The sequence below is a fragment of the Olea europaea genome, chromosome 10 (assembly GCF_002742605.1).
Source record: "Olea europaea var. sylvestris chromosome 10, O_europaea_v1, whole genome shotgun sequence".
In the NCBI taxonomy this organism is placed as follows: Eukaryota; Viridiplantae; Streptophyta; class Magnoliopsida; order Lamiales; family Oleaceae; genus Olea; species Olea europaea.
In genome coordinates, this window is record NC_036246.1 from 10,741,926 (window position 1) to 10,762,340 (window position 20,415).

The 20,415-nt window shown below is 36.6% G+C and overlaps 1 protein-coding gene across 1 annotated transcript; it reads left to right on the forward strand.

Annotated features, from left to right (window-relative positions):
• Window positions 1–687: 687 nt before the first annotated feature.
• On the forward strand, window positions 688–19,897 carry LOC111400274 (tRNA threonylcarbamoyladenosine dehydratase 2; the record flags this gene model as incomplete). The annotated part of the gene is made up of 10 exons (XM_023027692.1): window positions 688–867; window positions 2,145–2,357; window positions 2,950–3,084; window positions 4,898–5,032; window positions 5,268–5,483; window positions 9,516–9,640; window positions 18,658–18,715; window positions 19,289–19,371; window positions 19,478–19,532; window positions 19,628–19,897. Coding segments are annotated over 10 exons (1,470 nt in total), but the record flags the coding sequence as incomplete, so codon positions are not given.
• Window positions 19,898–20,415: the final 518 nt, after the last annotated feature.

Consider the following 20,415-nt stretch of genomic DNA (forward strand, 5'->3'; position numbering starts at 1 on the left):
ATTACGCTTTGTTTCTGCACCTGACATTGTTGAGGTAGAAGTGTCGGCAGGGAATTCCGCCATAGTTTTCTAGATGAAAGCACCTTGCTCTAATACCATGAAAAAAACGAGATTGAAAGAAATTTCTAATTCTTCAATAGTAAAAACATTGATTACAGTGTGTATATATACAGGAAAAGGAAACTAATATTCTAAAATAGGAATAAAACTATTCTACCAAAAAAACTAAAAGATTACAATTACTAATTGATTATAATTACTATATCTTGTCTTCTTTCCATACTCGGACTCGGACCTTTTCTACAGGTCTTAACTTCTTTTTGTTGTTGAAAAACAACATATCAAGTTTAGAAAGGAAAAGGGGGATAGACTTTTCATATTTGACTTCCCAAACGGATGGAAAGTTTCACTTGTACTGGTTACCGGGCAACTGGAATCTCCCTCTCTTAAGTCAATAATTTGAGAGGAAAAAAAAAAAAAAAAAAAAAAAAAAAAGGAATGAGAAGGAAAAAGAACTGACAACTTGGACAGACAAATGCATCAATTTTGAAGCAGATTAGTGTCCAAGATACTGGGATTAATGACACACATATATAGCGTAAGGGCTTCATAGTAATGATTGGTGATACTGATTGGTGATACTTTGATGTTTGACTGCTGATGCTTTGTGTAAGGTTTATTTAAACCCTAAATGCACTTCTTTTGATATCTTTCATCAGGAATATTCAGTTCTTTGGACTGGAACATCAGAGAAAAGTGACTTCATCCTACGTTGTGATCATTGGTCTTGGAGGAGTTGGAAGTCATGCTGCCTCTATGCTTTTGAGATCAGGAGTAGGCAGACTTCTTCTTGTGGATTTTGATCAGGTACCTTTTCTTTGTGAAAACATCTCCTGATTGCTTGTCATACTTAAATTCTGGACCACTCCTGAAGTCTTCTACTCTGCTCTTCTTTTGTTCATTTTATTATTTATCCAATGAAACCATAATGATTACGGATTACCTGAGCATTGGGGAAAACTGGCAGTTTGGCATATAGTAGAACGGTACTAAGAGAATTTTTACTATCCTGTAATTTGTAAATTTGGTTGAAAATCAGTATGCTCTGCTATGATTGTGTAAGAAGAAATACTTTCTCAGAAATTGGATGTATTTCATTGTTTCTATAATAATTTAAAACACTTCCGGCAATATAATGATCTGATTACCAAAAAGAGAAGATGCATAGCTTTTTCAGCTTCCTATCAATTCATTTTACTCATAACACTCCTTAAGTTCGATATCATATCTCATCTTAATGTAATCATATACTGACTTCGTACTAAAAGGTCACTACTAAAAAGTGACCATTCTAGGTTTAACAATGGTTATAATGTTATTCGGTATCAGAGTACTTTTTACGTACCTGCTTGTGGCATAGAGCAGTTGGAGTACAATAGTACCTCAGTGTGCAGATATACGAGTACTTGAACCTACTATGTGATTTATTATTATATATGTACAATCCAGCAAATTATAATGATATTTTCACTCTTCTTGTGAACTGACAAACTGATTGATAATTTTGTTTTGTGCATGATTTCGAAGACAATTTTAAAAATTAAATTGGACCTCCCTCTAGTGGCTCAAGCTTTTAGATGTATTGGTTCAACATGGTATACTAGTGTAGGTAGGAGTTCCTCAGTTCAAGTCTCATTGCCACTCATTTATAAAGTTCTGCTTGGCCTTGATTAAAATAATTAAAAAAAAAAGAAATCTGGGATCGTGCTGAATACCATTTAAATAAATAACCTATTTTCTTATTTTCAAGTTTATCCAGTCTTCAACATCGTATGAAATTTTTATATTGGATTAAATGATAACTTTCTGGCAGAATTTGAATGTGATTGAGCTGGTACACAGATAAAATTTTGGTGTTAGTTACCATATTACTGTTTTTTCTCCCTTGTGACCTCTACCATTGTTCTTACTTAAGCACCCGTTAGTGAACCACCTGAATCGACGGTATGGGTCCAAATGAGATACATTTCAAATTAGCCAATATTTTTGAGGAGTCTTGATTTGCTTAAAATGTTGAACACTCTTTATTTTTTATGTCTATCTTTCATCAAGGATTGATAATCACTACATGATTGGTTCTGAAGGTCTCTGTTTCATCATTAAATAGACATGCTGTTGCAACAAGAGAGGATGTTGGCACCCCCAAAGCCTTATGCCTCAAGAAGCATTTCTCGACAATTTTCCCAGAGAGCCATGTTGATGCAAAAGTGCTGTTGTATGATTCATCATCTGAAGAAGAAATTCTTTCTGGGAATCCTGATTTTGTCCTAGATTGCATTGATAATATTGACACTAAGGTGGCTGTACACGTTTCTTGACTTTTTTGCTTACACTTATATTCAAATTATGGAAGCATTAATCCTTGATAGATATATTAATCTCCTGTTATCTTGCTATAGGATCTTCATTGTTTATTTCTGTAGGTAAAGAGCAATTTAGGTAGAATATGTAATTCATTATATATGTGATGAATACATTATAGGAGGTTCAATTGTCACTGCCTTCTTGTAATCCAATAGGTGTTTGCATTTAGACCCTGTAGTCAGCGCAAGGAACAACTCGACTTTCTTTATTTCATTTCCATGCTTGATGAATTTGTTAGGTGATTCTAATTTATTGAACTTGCTAAATTGTACGTGACCTTATGTTCGTGGGATTTTATTCTCAGTTTGTCAGTATAAAAGAATCATTATAAATGTAAATGACAATTACATACAACCTGTTCATATTATTTATGTTGTGAAGGCACTTGTAAGCTATGTAGTTTACTATTTCCTTAGTGAAATTTGTACCCAGGCACTGGTTTTGCTGTACCTTAAGGACTGTCACTGTTCATGATATTAACTGGCACTTTAAATGTCTGAAGTTGCTTTCTATCATGTATAATAGGTTGCACTTCTTGCTGCATGTGTACGAAAGGGTCTGAAAGTTTTATCTGCAACAGGAGCTGGAGCAAGAGCTGATCCGACAAGAATACGTGTTGCCGACTTGAGAGAGTCAATCAATGATCCATTATCTCGAGCAGTAATGATTTTAACTTGTGGTTTTATGTTCATGTTCGAGATATATTTCTCATTTTTTATAGGTCAAGACCCTCTTCAATCATGTCGCATTAAAACTTTTAATGGCGAACATCCTGGTTCCTTATCAGTTCCATCCACATGACATTGAGAAATGAGCACTAACATTGACTTTTGATGCAGTCGGTGCATTATAAAATGTCCTTGGGTCAAAAGGCAGAATAAGATAAATATATAATTATCACTTGTCAACTATTGCTATTTTCTAGATCAAATAAGGCCATACATATGATTGAACTTGATCTAAGTTATTTCTTTCTTTTGGTTTTGTGAGAGTTTGGAAAATAATTGCAATCAAATACTTTCCTCACTTCATTAACTTGGTTTGTCTCATCGTGAAATGCTAATTATGTGAAATTCACTGTTACCTTATGCACCAACTGAAGTAAATTATATTGTCGGAGACGGTTATCTTCTCAAATCAGATTTGATAATGATGCTTTATTAGCTTCTGAAATGACATGGACTATTCACACTGAACTGGTGTAGATAGTATTTTCTCTAGTCCTCTATGGTTAATTTTGACACTTGATATCAATCAATGGCTTCAAAAATGGTGGGACGAAATTTTGCCTTTACATTTTAAATAATCTTATCATGAATGTAGGAGAAAAGCAATAAGATGCAAAATGTACTCAAGAGGAATGAGAAATGAGGAAACCTCTTAACTAAAAAAGGAAAAAGAGGAAGACCTACTCTCAGTTAGTAGTAGATAGACCTGATAAATTATATGTGCTTTTTGCACTATTGTGAGGAAATGGGGATGACACAAATCATAGCAGCTTACCAAGTCTTCCATGGGCTAATTCTAACACCTGAACATTAATGAGTAAAGCTTCATGATGCAAAGCTCTGGGATTGGTATTTGGCTTCTACATCGATACTATTTTGATGCAATAGAAGGAAGTCAAGATGGAGGCAGTGGTAGACTATCAAGATGAATGCCCCGAGCTACCTGCTAGTCCAACAAATTGGGGGTTTCTCTGAAATAAATAATGAAGTGATGGAGATTCTAATAGATATATTATATGAAGACATTCTAAGTTTAGATTCTCATTTTAGGAGAAGTAAATAGGGTTTAGTTAAAACTATTTATAGTATATTATATTATTTATATTAAGTTGTTTTCCTAGTTAAATAATACTTCTTGCAACCCTATATAAAGAGGATATTTGCATTGTAATACTTGGACTTATTTTTATGTAAAACTATAATTCTCTCCTCCAATTTTTGCTTCTCTTTCTTCTTTCTCGTGTCTCTGGTTCCTATCCCCTTTCCCGTTCTTCCATGAGTCTCGTTCTTGTTCTCTTGTGTTCTATGTCAAATAGATACGATGGCTACCAAAAATTTTGGTCAATTCAAATTGTAAATTCTCGTTATGTTCCATCTATTTACAGACAAGTAAGCTTTTGTCTAGATTATACTGAAAGCCGATGCAATCTGGATATTGCATCGTGTGGATTGATATTTGATACCCAGTTTCTGGTTCTTGAGATCAGGATAACTTCTATCCATGTCCGCAGAATTCTAATGTCGCTGCTTATTCATTTCTTTTGCAAATCTCCTTTCAAAAATTTGATTTTTTGCTGTTATTATATGATCTTAATTACTCTGTTCGTTCCCATGATTATTTATTCGGGATGAGCCTGGCATACAAATTTAATGGACTGTTGCTTGGGTATTCAGCAAATGACATAACATTGCTTGTAATATTACCCAACTGGCCAAATGGAGCTCTTATATACTCTAGTTAGCAGGTCAGACACCGTTTAAAAAAAGATTATGGTATTGAAGGCGGCATTCCTGTAGTATTTTCATTAGAGAAACCCAAGGCAAAGCTGCTTCCATTTAAAGGACCAACTGGAGAAGAAGAAAATCCTTCAGATTATCAAGTAAGCACTTGGGTTTTTTTCAATTAATAGAAGATTCTTTTAATAGAAAAATATATATTGCCATATTATTTTTGTATATTTTATTTACAACAAAGAGGTTGATTTTTACACAGTTTTTATCGACTGGCAATTTACTGTTTTCCTATTTTAGTATTATCTTTCTCCTTCAGCTAGTTACATTCTTATCTTTTGAATTATTAGAAAGTTTAACAATAATACTGAAATTGATTATCAGATAGTACCAGGGTTTCGGGTTCGTATCATTCCAGTCCTGGGAACCATACCTGCTATTTTTGGACAAGTAATGGCTTCCTACACTGCGACCCAACTAGCAGGAGTTCAAGTTCATATGGAGCCAGTGGTGAATTTTGATATGGATCATTATCAAGTGCTCCATCAGCGCCTTATTGAGCATGAAGAGTTACTATATGGTACAGCTATGCAAGTTCAGGTACCCAATTCTGCATTTTCTCTCTAAATTTCTTACTACACTTCTAAATTTGATTAGGTTGCTGCTCTGTTTTTCTCATTAGTTACAATTATTTTTGCTCATATTTATACAGAAAATGTAATAAGATTTATGCTGCCACAATAAAAACAGTTGTACTTCAGCATCTAACATGCTCAAGGTTCCTTTTAATTAATTGGAAAGGCAGATAGAGGGTTAGAAAAGGAAGGGAGAATTGCGTCAGCAGAATCCTAGAACTTGATGATACGAAGATGTTCCAAGTGCCAGTACCAATATGGCTTAACTTTTAAAGGCTTGAGGTTACAGCAAACACTGATGGGGTTCCTAGCACTGAATCTTTCTCTGCTGCCAAAAGCTGTGTTCTGCAATCTAGTTATTGAATTGAAGATTCAGTTGTTTTCCTCTGTTGTCGAACTAATCATATTCGATGCGATATTTTGAGTTCATCGGCTTCTATGTAGTAAATGAGGCTTTTTAGGTTTGAAAAGATGTGGCTAAAAGTAGAAGGCTTTAGGGAGTGAATACGAGATTGGTGGGCAGGTTACGAGTTTAGGGGTCTCCCAGTTTTGTGTTGGATCAGAAATTGAAATTCTTGAAGAGGGATATAAAGAGGTGGAATAAAGAGGTAGTGGGAGATGTTAATTGCCGTAAAAAGCAATGTATTTCAGAATTAGAAGAGCTGGATAGGAGGGAGGAGAGTTAAGGACTGATAGGGGATGAGAGGGAGAGAGATGGAGAATTAAGGGGAGAGTTGGTAGAGATGGAGAAAATTTGATGAAGGATATAATGGGTATGTTGAAAAAAGTGTACTAGTAGAAATAGAACATCTTAATTTCGGATCGGGCCCATAAGACCATTTTGGAAAGAGAACGACGAGGAAAATAATACTCAAAACTACGTTGTGATGTACGATGAATTTTGGCCATTCGAATTCGTTTAGGACTCGAAGACTGATTTTTAAAGTTTTGGCACTATTTTTGTCAATTCGTTTATTTGTTTTCATTACTTTTAATTGTTTTAAATTACGTTTCCATGTAAACCCTTATAAATAAGGGGTTAGTTCGTTTTTTCATTATTATTCATTATAAAATTCATGAAGTTTATTTTTTCTTTAATTTGGTGGATTCCAAATTTCGTGATTTCAAAATTTTCGCTTGAATTTCTTTATTTCGTTGCGTCAAAATAGCTTAGCTTCAGAAATCTAGGGTCAAGTGGTTGAAGCAGGGGATAAGTGTACACAGTTTTTCCATAGGGTCGCTAATTCCAACAGGCGTAACAATTCTATTACATTGTTGGAGGTAGATGGTGTTACTTATGGGTACCCACGGGATATTGAGACCCAAATAGTAAGTTTCTATCAAAATCTTTATCGAGAGCAGTTTGACTGGAGACCTAACTTGGAGGGGTTAGATATTTCTGCTATTATTGAAGAGGATGCCAGTTGGTTATAGGGACCATTTGGGGAGGATGAGATTAAGGAGGTGGTGTTCAGCGTGAATGACAATAAGGCCCTAGGACCAGATGGATTCTTGTTATCATTTTATAAGGCTTGTTGGAAAGTGGTGCGATCGGACATTATTGATGTCTTTACTTCTTTCAGTGTAGCAGGTTCTTAGGAAGTTCTAACGCTACATTTATTATGTTGATTCCAAAGAAACCGGGAACATCAAATATTAAAGATTTTCGTCCCATCAGTTTAGTCAGTGGGGTGTATAAGAGTATTGCAAAGGTATTGGAAAATAGATTAAAAGAGGTGTTGGGGAAAGTGATTTCTAAATTTCAGAATGCTTTTATCAAACTTATAGCAAATGAATGTATTGACTTGGGATTGCGCATAGGGATTCCAGAGATGTTATGTAAGCTTGATACTCAAAAAGCTTATGACCACGTGAACTGGGGATTTCTCCTGTATATGCTCAAAAGATGTGGTTTCGGGGATAAGTGGTGCAGATGGATTCAATTTTGTATCTCTACGGTTTCCTTTTCTGTTTTGGTGAATGGCACTCCTAAGGGTTATTTCCGGAGTAGTAGAGGTTTGAGGCAAAGGGATCCTTTGTTTCCACTGCTGTTTGTTATTGTTATGGAGGCTTTCAGTAGGATGCTTGAGAAGGCTGTGGGGGAAAGCTTGTCAAGGGGCTTTATGATTGACCAAGTGCAGGTATCTCATTTGCTATTTGCAGATGATACATTAATCTTCTGTGATACAGATGCTGAGCAATTCGGGAACTTGCATCGTCTACTTCTTTGCTTTGAAGCTATACCTGGATTGAAGATAAATTTGAGGAAATCTTAGGCTATCAAAGTGGGAGATGTCGATAATGTGGAGTTGGCCTCTATATCGGGTTATAGAGTAGCATAGCTGCCTATGTCATATCTTGGATTCCCCTAGGAGCACGATTTAAAAGTATACATATTTGGAACAGCATTGTGGAAAAGGTGGAAAGGAGGGTAGTGAGTTGGACACGTATGCACCTCTCAAGGGAAGGCCGTCTTACCCTCGTTAGGTCCATCCTATCGAACCTCCCTACTTATTTCTTGTCATTGTTTCTTATTCTCGTCTGAGTAGTAAAAAGATTAGAGAGGATTCAAAGGGAGTTTCAATGGGGAAGGTTAGCAGAGGAGAGGAAACTTCACTTGGTCAATTGGGAAGCAGTTTGTTCTCCCATAAGGAATGAGGCCTCGAATTGAGAAGTCTTGTAGTGTTTAATAAGGCTTTGTTAGGTAAATGGTTGTGGAGATTTGGCGTGGAGAGGGAGAACTTTTGGAGAGAAATTATAGAGGCGAAATATGGTGTTATGGAGGGAGGATGGTGCTCAGTTGAGGGTCGTAGTTCTTATGGGATGAGTGTGTGGAAGTATAACCGATGCGGATGGAGAGACTGTTGGGATAGATTGACGTTTGTGGTGGGGAATGACAGTACTATCAAATTTTGGCAAGATTGTTGGTGTGAAAATCGATCGTTAAGAGTGGAGTTTCCTTTTCTGTATCATATTGCTCTGATGCCATCTGCTATAGTGAACGAGGTTTTACATATACATAATGGGAATATCGACTAGAACATTGCGTTTTGGAGGGGTTTGTAGGATTGGGAGTTGGATGATTATGCGATGCTTATAACCTTGTATCAGGCGCGCATTAGGGTAGGAGAGGGTGATTGTAGCAGGTGGAGTTTGGCATGGGATGGTATTTTCTCTGTTGGTACTTATTTTAGGTCCTTATTGAGACCTGGGGAGAGCTCATTTCCCTGTAAGATGGTATAGAAATGTAAACTGCCCCCTCAAGTGGCATTTTTACTATAGATGATTGTGAAAGGACGGGTGTTAACGGTGGATAACCTTCGAATAAGGGACTTTTATGTTACGGAGTGGTGTTATATGTGTAGGAGGAATTGAGAGACGATTGACCATTTGTTCCTTCACTATGACGTTGCTTGTTTACTGTGGATCGATATTCTAACTTCTCAACATAGGGTTTGGGTTTTTCCGCGGTGTTTGGAGGATGTATTAAAAGCATGGAGGAGAAAATTTCATAATAGGATAGCAAGCTTGTATGGGATCTCATTCCAAGGTGCATTGTCTGGTATGTGGAGGAAGAAAAACAGTCGATGTTTTAACGATCATTCAAAGACTACAGGGCATATCAAATAATCATTTTATCTGACCTTGTATAATTGGTTTAATGCTGTGGCTATTACTCGTATAGATGGGTTGTCCAACTTTATGTCATTTCTCTCTTGTATAAATTGATAATACACTTCCTGTGTATTATCCGTGATTAATAAAATATTTGATTACTTTAACAAAAGAAAAAAAAAAAGAAAAGAAAAAAAACAAAAAAAAAAACTATATAGGAAGTAACTAGAAATTAAATTAACTAATGATAGGTTATGCAAACCGAGCAACCTTAACTTGTGTAATCTACTGTAACTTGAGCTGTAGCTTCATTAAAAAATTGAATGAATCGTGTGTTATTGAAGAATGTGTACATACTTGACATGTTTTATAATTCTTCTAGGTGGATGTCGAAGAAGTCATGTATATAGCCAAAGAATTGTGGCATGGACGAAGTGCAAGAGATCAGGCACCTAAAGATGTTGGACGTGGAATGTGGCGATCTGTCAATGAGTTAATGCTTGTGAGGTATGGAGGTTTGTGAAAAACAAAGTTGCTTGTCATAACCAAAAAATGTTCAGGGCTTATACTTAATACACCCTGCTATAAACATGTCTGTGCTAGTTGCTCAAATAGTCACCTTTAGTTCCTAATTTGGCGTGGAAGCCGGTTGGAAAAGGTTTTAGCTTCTTATCAATATTTTGTGATTGATTAGATTGCAGTTATGAAATGACAAATGGAAGGGAAAGTTAGATGATGAGTCAATAATATTACTTATAGTGTCTTTAGTTAAACAAATCTTCCTGTCCTGAATTCTAAGTTATGGGTATGAGCTGTCAATCTATTGTTTCCATAAAACCAATAAATACTGACAGTCACATTTATTAGCCTATTTTTAGATCTTATGTATCAGTGAGTTCCATGCATCTAATAACCCTCTACCTATTCAGACCTATTTGACCTGCTCTCTTGCTTTCTTTTAATTGTATCCATTTGATTGCAGTCATCTCGTGGAAATATGCCACACTTTTATATGTTTCTTTGAGCACTGACTTTTCATGCTGTTGTCTTGGAAGGCTACATCTTGATTGTGCTGTCAAGAAGCCATGACACAACCTTTTGGTTTCTATTACCTTTATCAGATGTATAATTTACTATACACGATACATGTTTTTTAAGAAGAAAAAAGGTCAGAATTTTATGAGATGGACATTAAGCCTTTCCACGTTAACTAGCTTATTCTTGGAATTTTGCATCATAGTCTCTTAGAATACTCCAAACGCCGTTGGAGCCAAGATTTCTTAGGGAGATTTAACTTAATAATATTCAAATGAGACTTTTCATTCTACCCCTTACTATAGACATAACATTCAACTTATACTAGTTTAGACTCATATTACTTTTCCTAGATTCTTAAATTTACTAGACTAATAACTCTAATAACGACTCCTCAATTCCTCCATGCAACCATTTGATTGTCTGACTCATTAATACATTGACTTAATTAATAATATGTGCACTAGAGAACTCTGGAAAATTATGCATCAATCTCCCCTCATCGAGGAAAACTTGCCCTCGAGTTTGCTTGCAGTTCCTTTATCTCCATGATATTGGTACAAGTCTAAAACATTAAATGTTCGATTAATGCCCACTTGTTTAGGTAGGTCGATTTCATAAGCATTTTCTCCAATCTTTTTGACAATGCAGTAGGGCTCAATCATTTTCTTGCTGAGTTTCGAATAAGCACCAAGTGGATATCCTCTCCTTTCGCAAATAAACATTACCATTTCTCCTTCATGAAAGGTTTGACCGCACTCCTTATCAGCATGATTCTTGTATTTTGCATTTGCTTCCTCAATCTTCAACCTGATTTGATCATGAATTTCTTTTATTGCTTCAGCCATGTTTCTTCTTTTCAAACTACTCTTGCCAAGTTTTGCTATTGGTGCTAAATCAAAGAAATGAGTAGGATGTTTACCATAAACTATCTCAAACGGATTTTTACCCGTACTTCTGTTCTTTGAATAGTTATAAGCAAATTTCGCTCGTGCAATTACAGATTCCCATTGTTTGGATTTTCACCAACTAAGCGTCGTAATAGATTTCCCAAGCTTCTATTCACAACCTCTGTTCGCTCATCTGTTTGGGGATGATGGGAACTACTGTATTGCAAGCCAGTCCCAAGCTTTTTCTACAAATCACTCCAAAAATGTGACAGAAATTTAGATTTCGATCAGAAATGATGGTCTTGGGTACTCCATGTAAGCAGACAACTTCCTCGGAGTAAAGATTTGCGATATGATTTGCATCTGATGTTCTTTTGCAGCAAATAAAATGTGCCATTTTAGAAAATCGATCAACTACCACAAATATCGAGTCTATTCCCCTTTGTATTCTTGGTAGCCCCAAAACAAAATTTATACTTGCGTGTTGCGTCCTCCCATGGTGCTGTTGGCATAGGTAACGGGGTGTAAAATCCAGTATTCTGAATTTTCCCTGTGGATTCTTGGCAAATCCTACACCTGTCAACCATTTTGTACACATCATGCCTCATTGTTGGCTAAAAATATTTTTGCTCAAGCATTGCATAGGTTTTGTCATGCCCAAAATGTCCGCCTAATCCTCCACCGTGCATCTCTAGGATAAGTGATGTAGGATAAAGAAGAGGGCAGCAAGAAAGGGGGAGAAACCGTAGAGAATGGGGAAAGAAACTGGAGAAGTAGTAGAAATTTAGGGGAAGGGGGAAGAGAAAAGAAACGCCACAAACAATCTCAATATTCATTCAAAATTAATGAAATTACATGCAAAATTAGGTTTAAATAGTAAAGACAAAACCTACATAGAATGGGCTTGGGCTAACACAAGCCTAATTACATAAATAGAATCTAAAACATAAATAAAGTCCAACTAGAAAATAAATAAAAATGATGTCCTCATCAACTCTCCTGGGATGGGAGAAAAACTCGACTCTGTCGAGTTGATAGCTCACTATAGGCTGCACTCAATCTGATACTCCAAATGCTTCAAGTCAAGCCACGAGGGACGATCTTTCTGACGAACCAAGTATCGAAATTCCATGATTGATTGTATTGAAAACTGTAGCTTATTCCCAAGAATATGATCTGGCCAAGGGGGCGGTCTTTCCTTCTAACCACTTCAAATAACCAATACTCATGTACCTTATCTTCAAAATTTTCACATGATTGTACATAATGAGGAGCATAAGAAGTACGTCGATCTACCCAACAAACAAGGAAGTACTAAATCTTGCCATCATTGGTCAATACAATACATTCATCTAAAATAATATCAATTTTATCTTTGTGTGTTGTGATAGATGATATTGAAGTAGAAATATCAACATAGTCAAGTTGGAGGTCCACAAAGCTAAATAGAAATGGATCATCAAAGGAAGTAAAACGGTGTTTGGACTTTCACAACCTTTACACTTATTTTTCCAAATGGGAGGCACACTAGACGGGGAAGGTTCTATGACAGACTTATGATGATGTGGCGCTAATGAGATGGGTGAACGATGGTGATTGCGCCTTTCATATGGAGTATTAATAATCAACTTATAATCTTGGGCTAAAGAATAAGCGTGATCAAGAGTAGCGACGCCTCGAAAGAAAAGCTGACGCCTAAGTTCATCTTTTAGACCTTGTATAAACCTACTCAAGGTCAGGGCCTCATCCTCAACGACATGACATTTCATTCGAAATTCCTCAAATTGAGCAGTGTACTCAGTTACTAGCCTATTTCCTTGTGTAAGGGTGTTCCATTGAGTAAAAATTTCATGTTTAAGCAACCATCGAATGTAGGATTATCTAATTTAATGTCTCTAAAGAAACGCTCCTTATGACGAGAAAGAGAATGAGTACCATGACGACCATGGTCTCGTTCTCGCTCACGAACTTGATCCCTATCCCTACAATCGTGTTGAAAATATTTTTGATCACCTTGTCGACGATGATATCGTCTATTGTGAGACACTTTAGAATTATTAACATCAATCGAATGAGGGATTTGCTTAAAGTTGTTCAGACTAGCGAAGAGGGCCTTACTTTGTTGAAGAGTAGCAGTCATCTGGGTTTGGATGGCTGCTATTTGTCGAGTGAGTTCATCAAATTGTGAAGAGTTCATGTTTGGGTACTGAAACTAGAAGTGACAAGACAACCAGTGGACCACTATGCATGCATTGTATTAGCAGCTAAATGATGTGCAATGGTGAGATCAGTGAACAATAAGTGCAAGCAATGGAAAATAACAATTTGAGCTTTTTTTTTTAATCTCTCTCTTTTTTTTTCCTTTGATTAACTTAAAAATGGGATTATGTAAGTCCGAACTTGGCAACCTAATAATGCTGATACAAATAAAATAAAAAGCAAAAGTACAAATGACAGGTCTAATCACGTGGGGTAATCGGGAACAATGGGGTCAATTCGTTCAGTTATTCCAATCAAATAGGTTAAGGCTAAAATATCAAAATAACAGTTACACAAAGATTTCAATTGATGCAATTTAACAATGAAGCAGTAATATAAATCAATACTAAATAGAGATCAAGGACTCCCTGTTGTTTAGTTACTTGAATTTCTGAAATGTGGACCCCAGTTATGCTTGTGTCCTATCCTTCTTTGCAGATGTCTTCCATTCCAGAAGTCACTTCCTATTGACTGTGATTTATACTGGTTATTGCTCTGGCTCTGTTGTGCGTTGGAGTTATAACTGGCGGGCAAGTGAAATTGATCCCTGTTGTTGGTCGTTTGTGTTAAATGGGATGTGATAATGTGTTAAGTGGGCTGATTTATTTTGATTCAAGTAATGGGTTGGGTTATTTTTGAGATATTGGAATTAGACTAGAAGTAAGTGGTTGGATGATTATGATGGGAAGTGGGTTGTGTATGGAAGGGGTAATGGGTTGAGTTAACTGGGTTTTGGAGGTTATTGGGCTAAGTGGGTTTGGCTAAGGATAAAAGGAATATTTAGGTGAGGTTGTTAGGATAGAAAATTTCTGAAACAGCACTAAACAGCAACAAATGCCTAAAATACTAAAATTGAATTTTTTTTTTTTTTGAGCAGAAAATGATGAAAAATACTAAAACTAATTTTTTTTTCTTTTTTTCTCCAGTGAACAATAACTCTTTTTTTTGGAATTGAAAATACTAAAATTGAATTTTTCGGGTGTGAATAGTACTTGTGAACAATAACACGTTTTTTTTGTCCGAGAACAAAAAAAATGGAAAACGCTACTTTTATGCTAAATCTATTTCAATTGTGTTGTTCCAACAAATTTTGAGAAGAAAATAAGAAGAAATTTTGGATTGTATGAGAGGAAATACCTAAAATTCGGCTTTGATACCAAATTTGATATAGAATAAAGAAGAGGCAGCAAGAAAGGAGGAGACACTGGAGAGAATAGGGGAAGAAACCGGAGAAGAAGTAGAAATTTAGGGGAAGGGGGGAGAGAACGGAAATGCCACAACCAATCTCAATAATTCATATTTATCCAAAACTAATGAAATTACATGAAAAATTAGATTTAAATAGTAAAGACAAAACCCTACTTAGAACGGGTTTGGGCTAACACAAACCCAATTACGTAAATAGAATCTAAAACATAAATAATGTCCAACTAGAAAATAAATAAAAATGATGTCCTCATCAATAAGCTTTTCTTTTAATGAAGAATCAGGGATGCATAGCTGTTCTCCTTTGGAAAAAAATCCATCGTGCAACACATACAATCTTTCCAAGTTGAACTAAAGAAATGGTCGACGGGATACAAGTCCCTGAGAATCAAATCCAACAGTAGTTGTAGACATGCTTGCTAGCAACATGGTTCTTCGGCTAAGTGCATCGGCCACCTTATTAATAATGCCAATTTCTGCTTCAAGACAAATGAAAATCTGTGGAGAAAGGAAAGCCCACCTTGCATGTCTGCTATTTAGCTTTTGTTGGCTATTTATATACTCTAAGGCATCATGGTCCGAGAATAGAATGAACTCCCTTTCTATCAAATAGTGCTGCCAATGTCTTAAAGCTTGAACAATCGCGTGCTGCCAATGTCTAAAAGCTTGAAAAATCGCGTAAAACTCCTGATCATAAATGCTGTGATGTCTCGTGTCATTTAACTTCTCGCTGTAAAATGCAATAGGTCTGTTTTCTTGGCTATGAACAGCCCCAATCCCAATTCCGGATGCATCACACTCTACTTCAAAAATTTTATCAAAATCTGGAAGTGCAAGAAAGGGGGCTGTACAGATATTGTCTTTGATCAGTTTAAAACTTTCATCAGCCCGCTTTGTCCATTTGAACTTTCCTTTCTTCATAAAATCTGTTACAGGAGCAATTATGGTTCTGAAATTTTTTATAAACCTCCTGGTAAAATGTTGCTAACCCATGGAAGCTACGCAAGTCACTTACTGTAGGTGGTGTTGGCCAGCTTCTAATTGCTTCAATTTTGCTGTCATCCATCTTTATTCCTTTAGCAATTACTATGTAGCCTAAAAACAACAATGCATCCGCAAGAAACTCGCATTTCTTCATATTGGCATAAAGTCTCTCTTCATGCAGAACATCTAAAAGCTTTCTCAAGTGCAAAAAATGCGATTCCTTTGATGAGCTCCCCAATGAATGGTTTTAGAACATGGTTCATCAAACACATGAAGGTGCTTGGGGCATTTGATAGACCTAAAGGCGTTACCATCCATACATATAGACCATCCTAATTTTTGAATGCTGTCTTCCACTCATCGCCCTCCTGAATTTTAATTTGATGGTACCTACTTTTAAGATCGTTCTTTGAAAACACTTTTGCCCCATGCAACATATCATCTAACCGAGGTATTGGTAAGCAATATTTTACCGTTATTTTATTGATAGCTCGACTATCAACACACATCCTCCGTATACCGTCTTTCTTTGGCGTTAAAAGTGCAGGGACTGCGCATGGGCTCATGGATTCCTTGATGTACCTTTTTTCAATAATTCTTCCAACTTGCCTCTGCAACTCTTCACTCTCTTTTGAGCTCATCCGATCGTATTTGGGAGACTAGATCCAGGTATTAAATCAATGTGGTGTTGTATCCCTCTTTTTGGAGGCAACCCGTCTGGTAAATCTGTAGGAATTACCTCCTCGAACTCCTTCAATAAGACTCCCAGTTCAGCAGGAATGATTGGCTGTTTTTCTTGTGCTTCTTTAACTAAAAACACATATACTAATTCATTGGCTGCTAATTCCAGTAAGAATTTCTTGGTGGTTAAGTATGCATGCCCTTCAATTTTTATTTTTTCAGATATAGGATTAGGATATTCTTCATCTTTCATGGATGCAAGAACCACCTTAACTCCATTCTTGTAGTTTGTGTGGATGTTCTTCTCCCCACTGTGGATAGTTTTGTTATCAATTGCCATTGCAGACCTAATAGTATGTGACAAGCTTCCATATCTACTACATCGCACAATACTTCATCTGAATAGTTTTTACTAGTAGAAAAAGGAGCAACACATTGTTGTGTTACTCTCACCTCGCCTCCTTTTTTGAACCAGGCAACTCGATATGGCCTTGGGTGTGGTTGAACTTTAAGATTTAGTTTCGTCACCATTTCTCTTGATACTAAGTTTTCACAGCTTTCCCCGTCAAAATAACATTGCAACTACGGCCCATGAGAAGAGCATCATGTTCGAAAGACGTTATTCCGCAACCAGATGTCTTCTATAGCTTTTCGTGTTAGCATTGCACGACGCACCACCAGATTTGGAAGATCTTGGTCTTCATAAGTAACATCCTCTTCTGTGAAATGCAACAACCCTTCATCTTCATTTGTATCATCATATTGTCCCTCATTATTAATTGCCTCTTCATCAACCAGTAAGTTGTTTGCAGCCCTTCGGCAATGGGAAGACTTGTGCCCCTCTTTTGCACACTTAATAGCATATTACTTTGTTCTATCCAAACGGAAAAGGTGCAGAGCTGTTTGTATTGACTATCCCACGCCCCGACCGATGCCACGAACATGAGAATTAGAAACTGTTCCATTTTTCTGCAAGCCATTAGAAACCGCACCAAGCTTCTGCCCATTGTTTCCCTCCTTTGATTAGCTGCCGTTTGGAATGGCTCTTTAGAAATTTGATTGGAGCGGTTGTTGAATGATTGTGCCAACTGAGCTTCCACCTTAAATGCCAACTGCACTGTGCTAGGTAAAGTCCAACATGGTTTCAATTCCACCAGATTCCTGACACTTGGCTTTAAACCCATCAGATAACGATGGATTACCTGTGTTTCAGATTCAGTCAGGTGTACATGAGTTGCATCTTGTGAAAATCATTTTTGTACTGTAGAACGGAACTAGAACCTTGTGCAAGTGATTGATAGTTCTCAAATAGAATTCTTTCGTAATTAAGGGAGGAATTGTTTTCGAACCAATCGCTGCATCTTGTCCCAAGGCTGGATCCTGTCCTTGCCCAATTGAACCTCATCATTTGAAGTTGTTGCCACCATGAGGATGCGTAGCCTTTAAATTTGCTGCCATCTTAACTTTCTGGTTGTCCATTGGCTCAAGATATTCAAAAATCCTCTCAACTTCTTTTAGCCAGTCCAAAACGTCCTCGAGTTGTTCTCCAGTGAAATCTGGTATATCCGCCCTAATACGCGGACTTTGATCTCGTTCTGTGTTATAATTAGGCATAGGACGCCCTCAGATTTTGAAAATCAGCTTCTTCATCGGAATCATCCTCCAGAGTGGGCTGTTGTTGTTGATATCTCCATTGTGCAAGTTGCTCTCTTCAATTCACACGCTGATTTACACAAAGTTGTTGGTCTCTTTGTTTCCCAATGGTCTGAGCAGTAGGTCCCTGCATTCTGAATTGCTCTAATCTGGTGCTTAATTCAGTAAATTGTTACTAGACTAATAACTCTAATAATGACTCCTCTATTCCCCCATGCAACCATTTGACTGACTGACTCACTAATACATTGACTTAATTAATAATCCGTGCACTGGAAAACTCTAGAAAATTATGCATCAACTTGACATTTCACCTCGCTAAGATTCCTTTTTATTTTTTTATTTTTATTTTTGTCTCTCTCCTTTGTGTGCAAGTATTTGTTTTATTCTTTACATATAATTGCTCTTTCTATGATATTTGAAGTCAACAAAAAATTGGAAATCAGGCAAACCTTGTAGCCAAGCCAAAAATGGTTAACTTTGTGTATAGACTATAGTTGGATCGTTTTGTTGGAATCGCTTCAAACTTTCCTATGCTAACCCTATATTTTATTCTTTTCCATTTGATTGACATTTCAAATCAAACTTGAGCTCTTTTCAACTAAATCGTGAGGAACTCAACTACATACTAATTTAACATGTTAACGGGGGAAAAAATGACTTCATTATTACACATTCCTTTGATTTCCATTTCATGTTAACTATTATCATGTGTATTTTCTAGTGTATTGTTGAAGTGTGCATTTCTTTGCAAATTAAACAATATCTTGTATATTAAAATTTACTCATCTTCCTCAATACATGGTATCATTTCAGATGGGATTGCGTGAAACCTGCTTCTGTGTCAAATTTAATTCTTCTGAGATTCAAAGAGGTAAGCATAAGATTGGGAATTAAGTTTGTTCAATGTATGAAGTCTTATTATAAGTTGCATGTGCTATTGTCCACGAAAATATAATAATATGACTCATATAAGGCGAAAAGAAAAGGAATACTTGCACTTTTCTTCTCTTTATTTTCTTTTGGCTGCAAAACAAATAGATGTGAGGACATGCATCAGGAACAAATGAGCATATGCAATTAGACTTTTTTATTTTTTTTACAAATTAAATCCATTTTTTTTATGTGTTACCTGCAATCTCAAATCTTTAAAACTTTATTTTTCACCCCATCCCACTTCACTTCATCTTCTTTCCCAAAAATAAAAATAAAAAAAAATCGAAAAATAGAAAACGGTTCGCTCCTTCAAACCCCACCACTGCTGGGACCAACATCAGCACCATTGTCAACTGGCCACAACAACCCAGCTCCCATGAGACGCACCATAAATCGCCACCACCACCATCAAATCAAAATTTTCACATTTCTAGTTCATTTCATCTGTACTTAACAACTCAGGATTATCCTCTCCAATTTCTAAATCCATCATTTCTAATTCTTCACGTAGATCATCAATTTCACTCCAACTCGAAAAACAATTTCAGCAATCACAAAGATAGGCCTTACTATCCACAAAAAGGTTCGACTTCGGTTTTCACTTTTGGGATTACATATGTAGAAAATCAAGAGTAATATTGTAATTGATTAATTCTTTGTACCATGTTTAGTTTTTGTCTTAGTTAGCTGTACTAATTAGGAATCTTTTCTCGTCTCCTAATTTAGGAGATTTATTTCCTTCTTTCCTTACGTTTGTATTATAAATAAGGTTGTACATTCTTCATTCAATATATGAGAAAATAATTTCTCCCTACATGGTATCAAAGCCGGGCTATTCTAAGCCTAACAGCCAATGATGGAAGATCCCATCAACAGCTACATGATCTCTGAATTGTCCAACATTGAGGTAGAAATAAACTCTACCATGGGTTCTACGGGAGTCGAAAATACTTCCTTCCAGCTTACGGTGGAAAAACTGAATGGGAAAAACTTTAGAGAGTGGACTCAATCGATTAAGTTGGTAATTGAAGGCAAAGGAAAGCTTGGTTACCTGACTGGAGAAACAAAAAAGCCTACAAATGCCATCCTATTGCAGAAGTGGAAATTAGAGAACTCGTAAGTTATGGCTTGGCCGGTGAATTCTATGCAACCAGCCATAGGAAAAACTTATCTTTTCCTCCCAACTGCGAAAGATGTTTGGGAAGTCGTCAAGGAGGTCTACTCAGATTTTGAAAACTCGTCCCAAATATTTGAAATTAAAACTAGATTGCGGCAAACCAAACAAGGAGGCGGAGAGGTTACGGAGTATTACTTGGAGATGACGTCCCTATGGAAAGAACTCGATCTTAGTTGTGAAGAAGAGGGGGAATGCCCAAGAGACAGCGTAAAGTATAAGAAAAAACTCGAGAACGAATGAGTCTAAGAGTTTCTTGCCGGCCTTGATCGAGAACTGGATGATGTTAGAGGCCGAATATTAGGTCGGCGATCGCTACCTTCAACTAGAGAAGTGTTCACCGAGGTGAGAAGAGAGGAGAATCGCCGGAAAGTAATGATGATGGAGGGGACGATTGGAGAAATTGACATCGCACTTCTATCAAAGGGAGTTGGACGTCGAATTGGAAAAGAGATAGGGCCTCA